At 48.9% G+C, this 17,622-nt stretch overlaps 1 protein-coding gene across 1 annotated transcript in view; it reads left to right on the forward strand.

The window, feature by feature from the left end:
* The window catches only part of tap1 (transporter 1, ATP-binding cassette, sub-family B (MDR/TAP)), a 42,327-nt gene that overhangs the window by 13,164 nt on the left and 11,541 nt on the right, over positions 1–17,622 (forward strand). Inside the window, exons 4-7 of the mRNA XM_030102898.1 lie at positions 635–749; positions 1,206–1,336; positions 1,680–1,885; positions 1,968–2,165. Coding sequence (XP_029958758.1) covers positions 635–749; positions 1,206–1,336; positions 1,680–1,885; positions 1,968–2,165 — 650 coding nt within the window. The remainder of the gene's footprint in view (positions 1–634; positions 750–1,205; positions 1,337–1,679; positions 1,886–1,967; positions 2,166–17,622) is intronic.

A 17,622-nucleotide genomic window follows, 5' to 3' on the forward strand; every position in this document is an offset into this window, starting at 1 on the left:
ATGGGGACGAGGCGTGAGGCATGGGGACGAGGCGTGAGGCATGGGGACGAGAGGGGAGGCACGGGACGAGACGTGAGGCACGGGGACAAGGCGTGAGGCACGGGACGAGGCGTGAGGAAGGGGACGAGGTGTGAGGCACGGGACGAGACGTGAGGCATGGGGACGAGGCGTGAGGCAGGGGACGAGACGTGAGGCACGGGAATGAGACGTGAGGCACGGGGACGAGGCTTGAGGCACGGGGACAAGGCTTGAGGCACAGAGACGAGGCGTGAGGCACGGGACGAGACGTGAGGCACGGGGACAAGGCGTGAGGCACGGGGACGAGGCTTGAGGCACGGGGACAAGGCTTGAGGCACAGAGACGAGGCGTGAGGCACTGGGACGAGACGTGAGGCACGAGGAACCAGGCAGGAGGTGGACAGTGTCAGGGAGGGGACAGCAGTCCAACAGGTGGACACAGAGACACAGCCTGAAACGGAGACACACAGGAGGACAGGAGCCGGGACTCCGGTCCAGAGGACATGTTGTGGTTTTTCGGTTCAGAGCTGAGCGGTCGGAGATAAGGGACATGGTGTATATCAGGTACATGTGGAGGTCAGTGGCTCCTGACGTGACCCTGTGACCTCTGAACTCAGGTGAGATGGCGGTGCCGAAGTACACGGGACACATGGCGGACTGGATCGTCAACGAAGAAGCTCCCAACGCGTTCTCAGAAGCCATCTGGCTCATGGCGGTCCTGACAGTCCTCAGGTAAGGCCGGCTCCGTCTTCTTCTGCGGTTGTTGACCAAACGTCCTGAGCGACTCCGGACAGTGCCGCGCAGTGGGTCGTGGCGACCGCTAGCCGCTAGCCGCTAGCCGCTAGCCGCTGCCAGTTCTGACTTCTCAGGCCTAGTGGTCTGCTCTGATCCGCCTCGTCACTCCAGACGTGTTCAGATTTCAGTTTTCATGTTTTCTCAGAAGGTGAAACTTTCCAGGTGTGGTTGTTGGCGGTGGTTGCTGCTGCAGCGGTCTGAGGTTTGGGGTTGTAGCGCTCCGCAGCACTCTGGCCCGCTGCAGCAATACCCTGCGTTTCTTTGTAAAGTTTGCATGTTCTCCCTGTGCGTGCCTGCTTGGTGACTGTGGCTCAGCTTCGGATGAGACTGTGTTTCCGGGTTCCACTGTGTGACGGGGTGGAACCCCAGCAGATGATGAGTGTCGTGTTTCAGCGCCGTGCTGGAGTTCGTGTGCGACCTGACCTACAACACCACCATGAGCGCCATCCACACGTCCATCCAGGCGGCGGTGCTGGAGGCCGTCCTGCAGCAGGACATCGCCTTCTTCGACGCCACGTCCACGGGTGAGCGGCCGCTCCTACACGCTGCTGACAGGACCTGGATTTGTCCCTGCGCTGGTCTCCGACCGGTCCGCTGTGCACCTCGTCCTCAGGGGAGCTGGTGTCTCGCGTCACCACGGACACCAGCTCCCCTGAGGATGAGGACGAGGACGAGGTGAGCTGGTGTCCTCGTCCTCAGGGGAGCTGGTGTCCCGGGTCACCACGGACACCAGCTCACCTCGTCCTCGTCCTCAGGGGAGCTGGTGTCTCGCGTCACCGTGGACACCAGCTCACCTCGTCCTCGTCCTCAGGGGAGCTGGTGTCCCGCGTCACCGCGGACACCAGCTCACCTCGTCCTCGTCCTCAGGGGAGCTGGTGTCCCGCGTCACCACGGACACCAGCGACATGAGCGAGGCGCTGAGCGACGAGCTCAGCCTGGTCATGTGGTACACGGCCCGCTTCGTCTTCCTGCTGATCTTCATGCTGAGCCAGTCCTGGAAGCTGACCCTGCTGTCCTGCATGGGGGTCCCCATCATCTGGGTGCTGCCGGAGTTCATCGGACACTTCCGTCAGGTGAGGACGGTCGCCGACGTCCCGCGTGGACGGGAGGCTCGCCGCCGTCTCTGCAGTGATCCGTCTTCCCCGATCGCTCCAGATTATTGCTGCCAAGTCTCAGGACCTGCTGGCCAAGGCCAACCAGGTGGCCACCGAGACCTTCTCCTGCATCAAGACCGTCAAGTGCTTCGCCAACGAGGACGGCGAGACGGACAGGTACCGGCGGCGGATGGACGACATCTACGCCCTCAACAAGCAAGACGCGGCCACGTATGCAGCTTCTACCTGGGCCAACAGCGTGAGTTCCACCGGGGGGGGGGGGGGGGGGGGGGGGGGGAAGAACTCAGCAGAGAGAGAGAGAGGGAGGGAGAGAACCCAGCAGAGAGAGAGAGAGAACCCAGCAGAGAGAGAGAGAGGGAGGGAGAGAACCCAGCAGAGAGAGAGAGAGAGAGGGAGGGAGAGAACCCAGCAGAGAGAGAGAGAGAGAGGGAGGGAGAGAACCCAGCAGAGAGAGAGAGAGAGAGGGAGGGAGAGAACCCAGCAGAGAGAGAGAGAGAGAGGGAGGGAGAGAACCCAGCAGAGAGAGAGAGAGAACCCAGCAGAGAGAGAGAGAGAGAGAGAACCCAGCAGAGAGAGAGAGAGAACCCAGCAGAGAGAGAGAGAGGGAGGGAGAGAACCCAGCAGAGAGAGAGAGAGAACCCAGCAGAGAGAGAGAGAGGGATTAACACTTTCACTCAAGTAATGGAGCTGAGGACTTTGTCCACCGCTGTGGACAGACAAATCCTTCTGTCTCCTTTGGGTCTGGGTCTACAGAAAGTCTCCTTTGGGTCTGGGTCTACAGGTTTCTTCCTTTAATAGGGAGGGTCTTCTTCCCCCATGTTACTCGGACACGGTAGCAGTTTGGCTGTGGTGTTTTGCAGTAGCCAGGGCCGTTTCAAGCTTCATGGGGGCCCTAGGCAAGATGTTGTTTGGGGGCCCCTATTTTTTCAGACTGTAATGAAGAGATTCCTAACCCTTTAGATGGTCTACTAAGCCTGGGCTACAGTTAAAATCAAACGTCTTAATAGTTGAGCCACTCAGACAAGTTAAACCGATAAGACTATAATACAAGGAAAATCATCCTCTATATGTCAATAAATAAAACAGATTGAGAATTTATAAAAGAAAAAAACATTTACTTTAAATAATAAAACATAGCAAATCAACATGTATTTTAAAGTTCAACAATCAAAACAAACCACCGCTTAAAATAATACTTAACACGACAGTCTCACACTCCGCACAACAGCTAATAACACACTATTCACAGTAACAGTCACAGTATATTGTGTTCAAAATGTCTGCTTCCTAGCTTTCTGCCATCTTCTTTTCTGGGAAACGTAAAAACAGAGCTGATCTGAAATGGCCCTCTGCCTATCAGTTCTGAATGAATCAGAGAAAACTGACGGCCACTGGCAGGTCAGCTGGATCAAAAACAGACAGCTGACCATGTAAATGTGCAGCTGATGCTTCCTGGGCAGAAAGAGGTTCTAAGGTAAGTGATTGTTCTGGAGTTTCTGGACAGAAGGAGGTTTGGAGGCACTTGATGGCCCCGGGGCTTCCTGGTCAGGATGTTCAGACGATCTCTCAGGCTCGATGTCTGGAGCGCCAAAATATTTTAGAATTGCTCCTGCAACGACAAAGCTCATTAGGTTATCAAGCAAAAAAAGATCCTGAGTACATATTCTATTTTATTATTACAGCGTTGTTGCAGTAATGCAGAAAATTAAAATTATCTGTCTTTAAACTAAACATTGTGATGTACAGCGTCCCTTTAAAGTTTGTACCCAGTTACAAAGTTGCCACTTTTAAGAGTTTTCTGCATTAGTTTACCAATTGTACTAAATTAATAAAACTAAGACAAATGAACCACTGCCATAACAGTCTAAAATAAGAAGAAAACACCATGCCTAGTATTTATAGATCACACTCATTGAACACATTACTTGTATTTGTTTTTATTGGTTTGATATTGTTTTATTGGTTTTAAATTATGTACTTATTTTATTCATATACTTTAATTATTTTGGAGCGCACTTTGGTCACTGTATGTGTTGTAAAGGGCTCTATTAAATAAATGTTGATTGATTGATCGATTAAAAAAACAGACCTTTAAAAGAGTTCTTTAAATTAAAAACAAAAAAGTGGCACAGTTTTAATTAGAGTCCTATACAATACACTCTAAATTTAGTAAATTAATTCTAACTAATCATAAAATAAAGTGTAAAATATGTGAGAGACAACTTCCACACAGAGCAGACTACTACAACGACATGCCTCCCTCCTTATAATCTGAATGAACGGCTCTACGGTCCGGAGTCAGCCAATCATTCCCGGCAAGACAGGCCAGCTTTCATGAGACAAAGCTTAAAGCTGAGTTTGTGACGAACAGATAATAGCAGACAGCAAGCTAACATTTATCCAACACTAGATAGTGCAACAAATAAACAAACTTGCAAAAAGAAAAAAAAAAAAAAAAACAAGTTTCACCTCGACCTCTGCAGCCCACATCACCAGCAATTGACTTACCTTTATCCTTTGAACGTTTTTCTTCCTCAGTCTTCTTTTTTTCCGTTTTTCCGCGCCGCTGGGCTTTCTTTTTGATACCATTATGGTTTGTTTTGTTAATCCACTCGCTAATGACGGGTAGCTGTCAATCATTCCCATCGTACCTGTCGGCGGCCGCTACGTGACGTCACTTGCTGTGTGACAGAGCGGTCCAACACACTAATAATGCCACAAATCATTGCAGTTTATTTTATTTATATCCAACGTCTATTTTTAAGCATATTAGAGGTGTAATAAACACAAGAGCTGGCTACAGATAAAAAAAGGACATTTTAATTTTCCTCAGAAGAGGTTGAACATGCAGCTTTGGGGCCCCCTGGTGGCTTGGGGGCCCAAGGCATTCGCCTAGTTGGCCTATAGGAAGAAACGGCCCTGGCAGTAGCCGTTAGCAGTAGCCGTTAGCAGTAGCCGTTAGCAGTAGCCGTTAGCAGTAGCTGTTAGCAGTAGCTGTTAGCAGTAGCCGTTAGCAGTAGCCGTTAGCAGTAGCCGTTAGAAGTAGCCGTTAGCAGTAGCCGTTAGCAGTAGCCGTTAGCAGTAGCCGTTAGCAGTAGCCGTTAGCAGTAGCCTCCATTGCCATGAACGCTGTTTTCATGCTGGAGGTAGTTTAACAGCAGCAGACAGAAGCCAGGCCGTCCTTCACTCACCGCAGCAAACAGCAGGGGACGGGGGACAGAGGACGGGGGATGAGGGACGGGGGACAGAGGACGGGGGATGAGGGACGGAGCACAGGGGACGGGGGATGAGGGAAGGGGGACAGAGGACAGGGGATGAAGGACGGAGGACAGGGGACGGGGGATGAGGGACGGAACACGGGGGATGGGGGACGGGGGATGAGGGACGGAGCACAGGGGACGGGGGATGAGGGACGGAGCACAGGGGACGGGGGACAGAGGACGGGGGGATGAGGGACGGAGCACAGGGGACGGGGGATGAGGGACGGGGGACAGAGGATGGGGGATGAGGGACGGAGCACAGGGGACGGGGGATGAGGGACGGGGGACAGAGGATGGGGGATGAGGGACGGAGCACAGGGGATGGGGGATGAGGGACGGGGGATGGGGGACGGAGGACAGGGGATGAGGATGGAGGACAGGGGATGGGGGATGAGGGACGGAGGACAGGGGATGGGGGATGAGGGACGGAGGACAGGGGATGGGGGATGAGGGACAGAGGACAGGGGATGGGGGGATGAGGGACAGAGGACAGGGGATGGGGGGATGAGGGACGGAGGACAGGGGATGGGGGATGAGGGACGGAGGACAGGGGATGGGGGATGAGGGACGGAGGACAGGGGATGGGGGATGAGGGACAGAGGACAGGGGATGGGGGGATGAGGGACAGAGGACAGGGGATGGGGGATGAGGGACAGAGGACAGGGGATGGGGGGATGAGGGACGGAGGACAGGGGATGGGGGATGAGGGACGGAGGACAGGGGATGGGGGACAGAGGATGGGGGACGGAGGACGGGGGACGGGGGACGGAGGACGGGGGACGGAGGACGGGGGACGGAGGATGGGGGACGCGACGCCGTGCAAAACCGGGTGCCGGTCCTCCAAAATAAAGCTCTTCTCTGTGAATTCTCACATTCTGGGAAGATGTTTGTTCTACGTTTGGACAGTTGGATTGAGAAGATCAGCTTCCACTGGGTCGACAGTCTGGTTTCAGAACAAACCCATCAGCTGCAATGGAACTCGTTGAAGAATTAACAAGTTCAATTGACAGTAAGAAATATGCAGTAGGGATTTTTATTGATCTGAAGAAAGCGTTTGATACAATTGATCATGGTATTTTATTGCATAAGTTGGAAAGGATGGGGATTAGAGGGGTAGGGTATAATTGGTTGAGTAGCTATATTGGAAACCGGCAACAATTTGTTCAAATGGGTGAGTACAGATCAACTAGCTTGGATATTACATGTGGTGTGCCTCAAGGTTCAATTCTGGGACCCAAATTATTTATTTTATATATTAATGATATATATGTAAAGTATCTAGTATTGTGAAACTGGTTGTTTTTGCCGACGACACGAATATCTTTTGTTCTGGGGAAAATTTACAGCAGCTGTTGGATGTTGTCTCAGCGGAAATGTGTAAGCTGAAGCTGTGGTTTGACACTAACAAGTTATCACTGAATCTCAAAAAAACTACATTTATAGTATTTGGTAAAAGGATGTGAATGCTGGAGTCGAGGTAACGACTGACCAGTGACGTGCAGTCGGGGTAGGCAGGGTGGGCACTGCCTACCCTGGGCTGATAGGAAAAATGAAATCATTCCATTTTAATAATTTGTTTTTCTAATTTTTTTCAATTGCTTTATTATTATTATTTTATATATCATTTTTCAAATTTTAATTTCCGATATAGTACTATATATAGTACCTTTGGGTTTGAAAGTGACAGCATTCAGTGCTTTTCACAGCCCAGTAAAAATGACTCAACACAGACTCCTCCTGGCCAAGCAGAGACGCTGCACCAGTAACTTCCCCTCGCGCTGTTACAGTGAGGCCACGCCCTCTCCTGAAGGCCACGCCCTCTCCTGAAGGCCACGCCCTCTCCTGCAGGCACAGCGCTGCTCTGCCTTGATCTGTGGTATCGTCGCAGTGATGTGGGTTCGCGCAGGCGCAGTCGGTTTCTCCTTCTAAAACTCTTGGACGCAAAAAGGCAGATCGCTACGCTGCCTTTTTTACGTTACTCTGCTGTGCCAATGCTCTACGTACGTTCACGGAGAATTAGTGAATCGGTCCTTTGCAGGTGACGTCACTCTGTTGCATTGTGGGATTGAATCGCCATTTCCCAGGCCACGGTCTCACTCTGTGATTCACGTCTTTAGTGCGGCATTATTTCTCAGAAATGGGACGATCGTGTTGCGTGACAGGCTGCCATAATAAGTCGCATCGACGGAACGGGAGCAGGACAGAAGCCAGGCTCCGTTTTTTCCAGTTTCCCACCTGGAGAAGAAATGACGGGGAGCAGACTGAGGAAATGAGGAAGAGGCGTCAGACGGCGGGGGTCGCAGCGTGACATATCGACTCCAGATCTGCCAACAGGGTTGTTCGCTCTCGACATTTTCATAAAGGCAAGTCAGCGAGTTTATTTGTTTTTAAGCAGTGTTACTGAAAATGTGGTTTCTCTCTGAACGAAGTCACGTTAGCCGCTAACGGTTGGCGCACCTGCGAACTAGCTTCACCAGCTGCGAACCAACTTCACTTGTTAAATCCAGTCAGCGGAGGAGGGCAGTGGAGAATCACTTCATGCTGAGTCTGTTCACTGTGATGACTGTGTGAATGGCATGAATTAGGGGCAAGAGGAGCGCCACATACGAGGGCGGACCCAAAAGAATCCAGAATTTGACTGTAACTTTTTATTTCTGACATTTCAAAATAAAACACCACCGTCGCCTTCAAAATAATCTCCATCCGCATTAATGCAGCGCTCCAGCCGTGTCTCCCACTTCACCAATGCGTCGTCAGACTCGTGCGTAATTGTGCCATTTTTTGCCGGCTGCGATTTGTCTGTCCCCTCCTCCACATCTGCAAACCGCTGTCCCTTCAGCTGCTTCTTCAACCTGGGAACAAGAAAAAGTCCCTGGAGGCTTCATCTGGAGAATCAGGCGGATGGGAGAGGAGATTCATCTCATTCTCCTCCAGAAACGGCGTGAGGCGCAGCGCCGTGTCCGCTGGCGCTCTGTGGTGGTGGATCAACCGGCTCCACTCCGCCACGACGCTCTGCTTCCTCCTCACATCCTCACGGAGCGTCTGAGGACTTCCTGTAGTAGTCCTGGTTTACAGTCTGACCTGGAGGGACAGACTGGCTGTGGACGAGACCCTGGACAGCCGAGAAGCAGCTCAGCGTTGTTTTCACGCTGAGCGGACCTGACGCGCCGACATCTGGCCCTTCTCAGACCCCCGGACCAGAACTCAGATTTCTCACAGATGTGCACGAGGCTTACCTGCAGCACATCTGACGGCCAGAAGTCGGAACTCATTATTATTATTGTTTTCTGACCAAATCCCGGTTTCTTTTGGGAACCCCCTCGTATGTGCAGTTGAGTTTTGAGCATGTTGTTTTTGGTTGTTGCTTTCAGGTGTGTTTCATTAAATGTGTGTTGGGGTGTGGGCGCTGTAGAGAGAGACGTGTCAGCACCGCAGACAGCTTCGCGTCCGAATTGTCATTTTCTCACTCATTTTGCATCTCGATCACAAACAAGGAATGCGCTGTGTGGTCATGAGATATAAAGTTAATTGGGAGAGTTTTGGGACTGCTGTTAAGTCATTGTTTAAGCTTTTTTTTAATGGTGTTATGCGATCTTGATTTTGTTAGAGTAAGCTGGCACTGACCTGCCTACACATGTAAATTGTCATTGGTGTGTCCGTCGCAATTTGCGACTGTCTGCCTACCTAATCCTGGAGCTCACGGCACGCGCCTGCGACTGACGGTGTTGGATTAGAAAGGGTTTTTGAAAATCCTTTCCTGGGAGTGATTGTTGGCCACAGTTTCAGCTGGAAACCCCATATAAAGTATGTTCGATCGATCGAAGTTAGCAAGAAGTATTGGAGTCTTAAGTAAAGCAAGATTAATCCTGAACCAGAAATCACTCTTCATGTTGTACTGCATAGGGGTGTAACGGTACACAAAAGCCACGGTACGGTACGTACCTCGGTGTAAGGGTCACGGTTCAGTACGTTTTTCGGTACAGTGGGGAAAAAGTAAAAAAAGCTCACAAATGCACCAGAACATTTTTCCCAAGCTTTCCCACGCGACACATTATTGGCCCAGTTTACATGGTGTTTTTTCAATCCGATTGTAAACAATAGTATTAAACGCGAGTGTATTCATGTACAGCATACAAAACATCCACGATGAATCCTCCTTTACAAGGACCCTGTGACATGCACACAAAGTCTCACGAGGAACTTGCAGGTCTTCCTCTCTGCAGCAGCAGTCCTCAGCGCCAAGCAGAGAGTTTTTATCTGCTGATATCTGCTCTAATAATGTCCCAAAATCTCCATGATACCTGCTGAAGGAGCGGCTGCTCCCCTGACCGCAGCACCGCCGTGCGGAGCAGCACGTCTCGCTGTGAGCTCTGCGCCGCATGCCGATGTTTCGAATTAACTGGTGCCCGTGTTAACTTGTGACCAATAATGACTGAAACATCTAGTCGTTCTAGCGAACCTCGGCTATCGACAGTTACAGTGAGTGTATACGTTTGAAGTCTTTTGTGAGTCTTACTTTAACAACTGCTGTAATCAGCATGTGTTTACACAGACCTCCGCTGTCATTCGTTAACACGGGAACCAGTTCATCCATAACACCAGCCGGCGATCGCTCGTATTCTGCCATGGAGCTCTTTATACAACTCGCTGCTGCGCGATTTGGTTCCATCTCGCCTCTCCAATGTTTTTTATGTCGGGGTTTTGTATTAAAAAGTGTTTTTCCACCACCGTGGCATTCTCTGCTGGTTTTTTGACTGTGCTGCTTCCTGTTTACTGGCACGTCACACGTCACTCCGTATGAGGGAACGCACGAGGAACAAATACTCTCCCGTTTAATCCGCTCCGCCACACGCTGCAGCTCTCATTCCGCTTGGACTTTCTTCTTTGTTTGTTCATGTTTGGACCTGCTTGTTCTACTTCTTCTTCTTCTGTGATAATGGTGGTTGCCGGCAGCTTTTAGGCTCATTACCGCCATCTAAGGTTGGAATTTTTTTTTTTTTTTAGTCACTGGTGTATTCGTCATGTGATTGTGTGTGCCGAACCGTGACCCCCGTACCGTGACGGTACGGGACGAATACAAATACCGTTACACTCCTAGTACTGCACTCTTATACTACCGTATTTAACTTATTGTGTGGAGGTGTGGGGGAACACTTATAAAAGCAACTTACAGACTCAGTGCTTAATGCAAAAAAGAGCAATAAGAATAGTTAGTAATGTAGGTTATCGTGATCACACCAAGGAACTGTTTTTAGATCTCCAGACATTGAAGCTCATGGATATAGTAGAATTCAAAACTGCACAAATAATGTACAAAGCAAGCAATAACTTACTTCCTGGTAATATACAAAAAATGTTTAGAGAGAGAGAAGGAGGGGATGACTTGAGGGGCAAATTTAACTTCAAACAACCCGCTGTCTATACCACTCTGAAAAGCATGTGTTCCAGTCTGTGGGGTGAAACTGTGGAACAGTTTGTCTGAGTTTATTAAGGAAAGTAAAAATGTCCGACTCTTTAAAACACAGCTAAAACACTTTCTGTTCTGAAATATAGATTGGACTGATGTTATGATGGGGAGTGAAGGAAAGGACCGGAGAAGGGAAGAAAACGGAAACAAAGAAGGAAGGAAGAAAAGGGAAGAGGTAAGGAGAAGGACAGGGGAAGGGGAACAGGAAGAAGGAAGGGGAGAGAGACGGGAAAGAGAGGAAAGGAAAAAGTGAAGGAAGGAAAGGGAAGAAAAGAGAGGAGAAAGAAGGGGAAAAAGATGAAAAAAGAAAAGGGGAAGCTGAGAAGAAGGAAGGAAGAAAAAAGTAAGAAAGGGGGAAAATAGGGAATAAAGAGAAACAAGGAGGAAACGTAGGAAATGGAAAGGCGAAGAGAGAAGAGGAGGTATTAAAAAATAAATAAATAGAAGGGAAAGAGGAAGAGAAGAAGAAAAAAGTGCATGTATGTAAATTTGGCTATGTACATATACATATGTGCGTACATGTGTTTTGAATATTTTGTGCAGTTCTATTTCTTTTTAGTTCTTTGTTGGAATATTAACTACTCATTGGTTGTTGAGACTGTTTTGTTTTGTTTGTTTTGCTCTGGTATAAATGTGTAACAGTGAGAAGGTTCGGCACGTAGAAGCTAAGTAGCTCCAGCCTAAACCTTTTCGGTCAACCTGGTTTTCAGTGGTGTTGCTTTGGTTGGTATACTTTTAAATATGACCGAAATAAACTAATAAAATGAAAAATGAAACGAACGCCAGATCCCCACAGCTCAAGGTTCGCTCTGCACGCTCGAGCATTAGACAGTGTAGCACTGCTGTGCCACAAGGGGGCGTCACTTCCCCCCTTTTTACCATCTATATTATATATTTACCATCCGACTGTCGGAACACTCGGCTAAATAACTGCATCTTAAAGTTCTCTGAAGACTCTGTAGTTGCGGTGGGACATCTAGAAGACATTGGTCCTTCTGAACTTGGACTGAGAACACCCGCCTTGTTGTGAATGCTGCCAGAACCACAGGAGTGGTGTCCGGTCTTAACGGCATGCGTGTCCATGGACCTGTGGGTTTGGGAGACGCAGATTGAGCAGGTTGCCTCATATAAATATCTTGGTATCCAAATGGAAAGTCAGAGCCGGCCCGTGGCATGGGCAGTATAGGCAGACGCTAAGGGCGCCGTCCATCAGGGGGCGCCAGCGCCGCTGTGCCAGCAGTACAAATGGGAAAGAAGAAAAGGTGTAACTTTCCCAATTTTTTTTAAGTCGTTGTACTCTTTAGCGAAGACGATTAATTCCAGTAGTGTGCGTATTATTTACTGAGTCGTCCGCCCCCCCCCCTTCCCGATTCACTCCACTGGACGTCTCCTCAGCGTCTGAACAGATGTCAAAACGAACTGTCCCGATGCCCCGGGAAGAAAAAACAAGAAAACAAGGCGGAGAAACGAGAGAAAGACAGAGGTCATGCTGCATGAAATTATGTCTCTGCTGCAGAACGTGACATTAACCTGGATTAAGCTACATGGCTGCTAATCACTAATCAATATCAATAATGTGGAGGGGCTTGTTGTTGTGGAAAATAATGTAGATCATGTAGATAACCACTGGTATTCTCAGCTTACATTCCTCAGGAAAATTTATACTAGATCATTTCAGACGGTGTTCACATTTTCTTTCATTCCTTTGTTGAACGTTTGATTTGCCATCTGGGGAGCTAACGCTGGCCCTGCTGGTAGTCACTTTTCCACCCAGATCTTATAGCTGTGGGCTCATCATTAATGTTAAGAGTATCACAGGAGAGGGATGCTGCTGTGAATATCAGCACTGCTGTAATTCAGTCAGATGTGTATTATAACATCAGTACTGCAGTTCACTGCTGCTTTACACTGTGCTGTTCAGCATTCCACTGTAATGACAATTAAAGCCGCAAGCGGCATTGGTCGGGACCGAGTCTCCCCGCCGGCCCGCGACTGAATCGTCCATCCACTAACATGGGAGTTGTTAGCATCTGTCATCCACTAACATGGGAGTTGTTAGCATCTGTCATCCACTAACATGGAGTTGTTAGCATCTGTCATCCACTAACATGGAGTTGTTAGCATCTGTCATCCACTAACATGGAGTTGTTAGTATGTCCCGTCCACTAAAATGAAGCTGTAAGTATCTGTCATCCACTAACAAGGAAAATTAGTTGTCTTTCAGTTGGTGAGGCTTTCAGAGCAGTCAGACTTTTAGTTTGGACCGTAGAGGCCTCAGTTTGTGAGAAGCGCGAGATTTTTCCCCACCCGGCTCCATTATAACTGAGAGCAAAAAAAATGCAGAACGCACACCGTTTCATACCTGTGAAAACGTACATATAACATGAAATTAGATTCAGATTCAGAAAACTTTATTGATCCCATAGGGCAATTCGTTTGCAGCACATCTCGAGTCGTTTCACACGTAAATACAACATGAGACAGTCCAGTTTAACCACAAGTGGAACTCAGGTTGAACAATATTAAAACAAGCAATACAATAAACAATTTAGGATTATCCCCACTTATGTAACATCATCTTGTTCAGGAGAACCTGGTGAGGCTTTGCGTGTGCTCGGTTTGTTGATAGGAGTCACGGTTTAGCCACAATCTCCAGTTGTTCGAGGTGTTGTTCTTTTTTTCCCCATTATAATGGATGAGGGCCGGAGCAAGGCAGGATTTCAGACTTCCATTTTTGAACGCTAATCAAATCCACACCGTTAGACTTTTGACAAAGTTGTTCACAACTTTTGTAGAGAAATTTGTCCTCTTTCACGTCGCGTGACTCTTATGTTTGTACGACAAACGGTCTCAGAGGAGATAATTTTTTCGTGAGGAGTGATTTGGAGCAAAATTTTACTTTGAAAGGGAAATAGCGGGCTTCCTGTTGGATTTAGGTCAGGGGTGTCAGTGTGTGAAATGTAGATCATGATGAGACGAACGCGTGAGTTTTGGTTTGATCTCTCTACGACATTCCTGCGGGCCGTAGCGACTGTTTTAGACGTTTTTTGGGATATAGGTGGCGCTAAAGAGCCGGTGGTTTTCGTTTTTGTATTTTATAAAAACTTTTGCCGGTCACGATGTGCGTGCCAAATTTGGTGAGTTTTGTGCATGTTTAGGGGGTCAAATTTGGGGTCAAACCGGGGGGGTGGGGGGCGCGTAATAATAATATCTCAAAAGAAACGAACGAAAAACAATAGAGACCTTGCTCGGTCCCTAATAAACTGAACATCTTATTGGCACATCAGAAACAAGTGCCTTGTATATTATACATGCACTCCATAGTGAACATCATACATGTATATGTTTTGTTTTTTGTTTTTTTTTCATTATTTCGTATATCATTTCATTTTATTCTTGGAATCATGTGTTTTCATTATTAGATACTCTGTGGAGTCACATACTCTTTTCAGATGTGCTGCTGAAGTTTCTAAATCCCCCTGGACCACCGACCACTTCTGCTGCTGCTGCCTCCACCTCAGCAACACAATCCGCCTGGGGTGCAGCAGAATCAAGGCTTCATTTGGTGCCTCCACCTCAGAATCAATCAATCAATCAATTTATTTTTGTATAGCCCAGTATCACAACAACAGTTGCCTCAGAGGGCTTCAAGAAGAATCAAGCGCTCCTCCTGGTGCCTCCACCTCAGCTACTTCACCCCAACATGTGGGCTGCACTGGGAATCTCTGCCACTCCTCCTGTTCCAGTTGCTTCTGCTGAAAGAAGCTTGATGTTTGATTTTCTGTACCATTTATACCGTATTGGCCCGAATATAAGACGATGTTTTTTTCCAGAAATTGCATCCTCAAAAGTGGGGTGGTGTTATAATCACGGACTTACGGTAGATGGTCAATACGCATCCGCGCCGCTAGATGGAGCCAAAGTATCACTGAGCAGAGAGCGAGTGGAGCGATGAAATGAGATCAAATGATCTGATGAAAAATGGCGGATCATCTGGAACAAAGGGGCTGAACGCTGGACAACTGAGCAACAACAGAGGAGAAGTTATGATACCAACTTTAAACTGATGGTGATCAACGCAGCAGAGTCATCAAACTACTGCCAAGCCGCCAGGAGGTCTGGTGGAGCAGAGCCTCGTTCTGACTGGAGAGCACAGAAAAAACACTCCAGATGCTAACGCTATGAGAAAAGCTTTCCGTGGTCCTGAGAGACGCTTCAGAGAGACTGATAGAAGGGGGAGTGAAGACGTCTCTGAAAGACGGACAGACGGAATGTCCACCACCAGAGCCTGATTCAGCTGAAGGACCTGGACAGTTATTTACATCATTTATGCAGTTTGGACCCCTTGAGGTTCTTATTTGTTGCTTATTGTTTCTTATTTTGAGAAAGACAATATATTTTTTCATTTTATATCTCGTGAAATGTTATCTCAGTTGTGAGTTTTGAGTTTTTCATAAGTCGTTTTGAGTGACCTTACTGTCTTCAGCATTTTTTTTTTTCACAGAATGATCTTTGAAAAACAGGAGTCGTGTTATAATCGGAGTCGTCTTATATTCGGGCCAATACGGTACTTCATGTTAGGTATTCATATTGTATTTCATATATTCATTTAATTTTGCATTATATTTATCTTTGATTTATTATCTTGCTGACGATGCTGATTGGGAATTATCTTCCTTTGAACAAAACAATTGTCAAAGACAAATCTATCAAGTTTACTGTACAGTGTACAGTATACGCTGGCAATGCAAGGGGGCGCCACCTAAAATCTTGCCGAGGGCGCCGGATTGGTTAAGGCCGGGTCTGCTGAAAGTGCTTGTTAGAATAGAAAGGCATTTATTGTCATTATACAAAAGTACAATGAAATTTGGAGAGTGTCTCCTTCAGTTCAAACGTAATACATTTAAAAGCATAAATAATACATGAAAAGTAGCAGCAGCAGCACATATAAATATCCCCTCTGGAGCCCGGGATGCTCAGGGAGAAGCTGTTCTATAAATATCCCCCTCTGGAGCCCGGGCTGCTCTGGAAGAAGCTGTTCTATAAATATCCCCCTCTGGAGCCCGGGCCGCTCAGGGAGAAGCTGTTCTATAAATACCCCCCTCTGGAGCCCGGGCTGCTCAGGAAGAAGCTGTTCTATAAATATCCCCTCTGGAGCCCGGGCTGCTCAGGGAGAAGCTGTTCTATAAATATCCCCTCTGGAGCCCGGGCCGCTCAGGGAGAAGCTGTTCTATAAATATCCCCTCTGGAGCCCGGGCCGCTCAGGGAGAAGCTGTTCTATAAATATCCCCCTCTGGAGCCCAGGCCGCTCAGGGAGAAGCTGTTCTATAAATACCCCCCTCTGGAGCCCGGGCTGCTCAGGAAGAAGCTGTTCTATAAATATCCCCCTCTGGAGCCCGGGCCGCTCTGGAAGAAGCTGTTCTATAAATATCCCCCTCTGGAGCCCGGGCCGCTCTGGAAGAAGCTGTTCTATAAATATCCCCCTCTGGAGCCCGGGCCGCTCAGGGAGAAGCTGTTCTATAAATACCCCCCTCTGGAGCCCGGGCTGCTCAGGAAGAAGCTGTTCTATAAATATCCCCCTCTGGAGCCCGGGCCGCTCTGGAAGAAGCTGTTCTATAAATATCCCCCTCTGGAGCCCGGGCCGCTCTGGAAGAAGCTGTTCTATAAATATCCCCCTCTGGAGCCCGGGCTGCTCTGGAAGAAGCTGTTCTATAAATATCCCCCTCTGGAGCCCGGGCCGCTCAGGGAGAAGCTGTTCTATAAATACCCCCCTCTGGAGCCCGGGCTGCTCAGGAAGAAGCTGTTCTATAAATATCCCCCTCTGGAGCCCGGGCTGCTCTGGAAGAAGCTGTTCTATAAATATCCCCCTCTGGAGCCCGGGCTGCTCTGGAAGAAGCTGTTCTATAAATATCCCCCTCTGGAGCCCAGGCCGCTCAGGAAGAAGCTGTTCTATAAATATCCCCCTCTGGAGCCCGGGCCGCTCAGGGAGAAGCTGTTCTATAAATATCCCCCTCTGGAGCCCGGGATGCTCAGGGAGAAGCTGTTCTATAAATATCCCCCTCTGGAGCCCGGGCCGCTCTGGAAGAAGCTGTTCTATAAATATCCCCCTCTGGAGCCCGGGCTGCTCAGGGAGAAGCTGTTCTATAAATACCCCCCTCTGGAGCCCGGGCTGCTCAGGGAGAAGCTGTTCTATAAATACCCCCCTCTGGAGCCCGGGCTGCTCAGGGAGAAGCTGTTCTATAAATATCCCCCTCTGGAGCCCGGGCTGCTCTGGAAGAAGCTGTTCTATAAATATCCCCCTCTGGAGCCCGGGCTGCTCTGGAAGAAGCTGTTCTATAAATATCCCCCTCTGGAGCCCAGGCCGCTCAGGAAGAAGCTGTTCTATAAATATCCCCCTCTGGAGCCCGGGCCGCTCAGGGAGAAGCTGTTCTATAAATATCCCCCTCTGGAGCCCGGGATGCTCAGGGAGAAGCTGTTCTATAAATATCCCCCTCTGGAGCCCGGGCCGCTCTGGAAGAAGCTGTTCTATAAATATCCCCCTCTGGAGCCCGGGCCGCTCTGGAAGAAGCTGTTCTATAAATATCCCCCTCTGGAGCCCGGGCCGCTCAGGGAGAAGCTGTTCTATAAATATCCCCTCTGGAGCCCGGGCTGCTCAGGGAGAAGCTGTTCTATAAATACCCCCCTCTGGAGCCCGGGCTGCTCAGGGAGAAGCTGTTCTATAAATATCCCCTCTGGAGCCCGGGCCGCTCAGGGAGAAGCTGTTCTATAAATATCCCCTCTGGAGCCCGGGCCACTCTGGAAGAAGCTGTTCTATAAATATCCCCTCTGGAGCCCGGGCCGCTCAGGGAGAAGCTGTTCTATAAATATCCCCTCTGGAGCCCGGGCCACTCTGGAAGAAGCTGTTCTATAAATATCCCCTCTGGAGCCCGGGCCGCTCAGGGAGAAGCTGTTCTATAAATATCCCCTCT

Source organism: Salarias fasciatus, chromosome 11 (genome assembly GCF_902148845.1).
Source record: "Salarias fasciatus chromosome 11, fSalaFa1.1, whole genome shotgun sequence".
In the NCBI taxonomy this organism is placed as follows: domain Eukaryota; kingdom Metazoa; phylum Chordata; class Actinopteri; order Blenniiformes; family Blenniidae; genus Salarias; species Salarias fasciatus.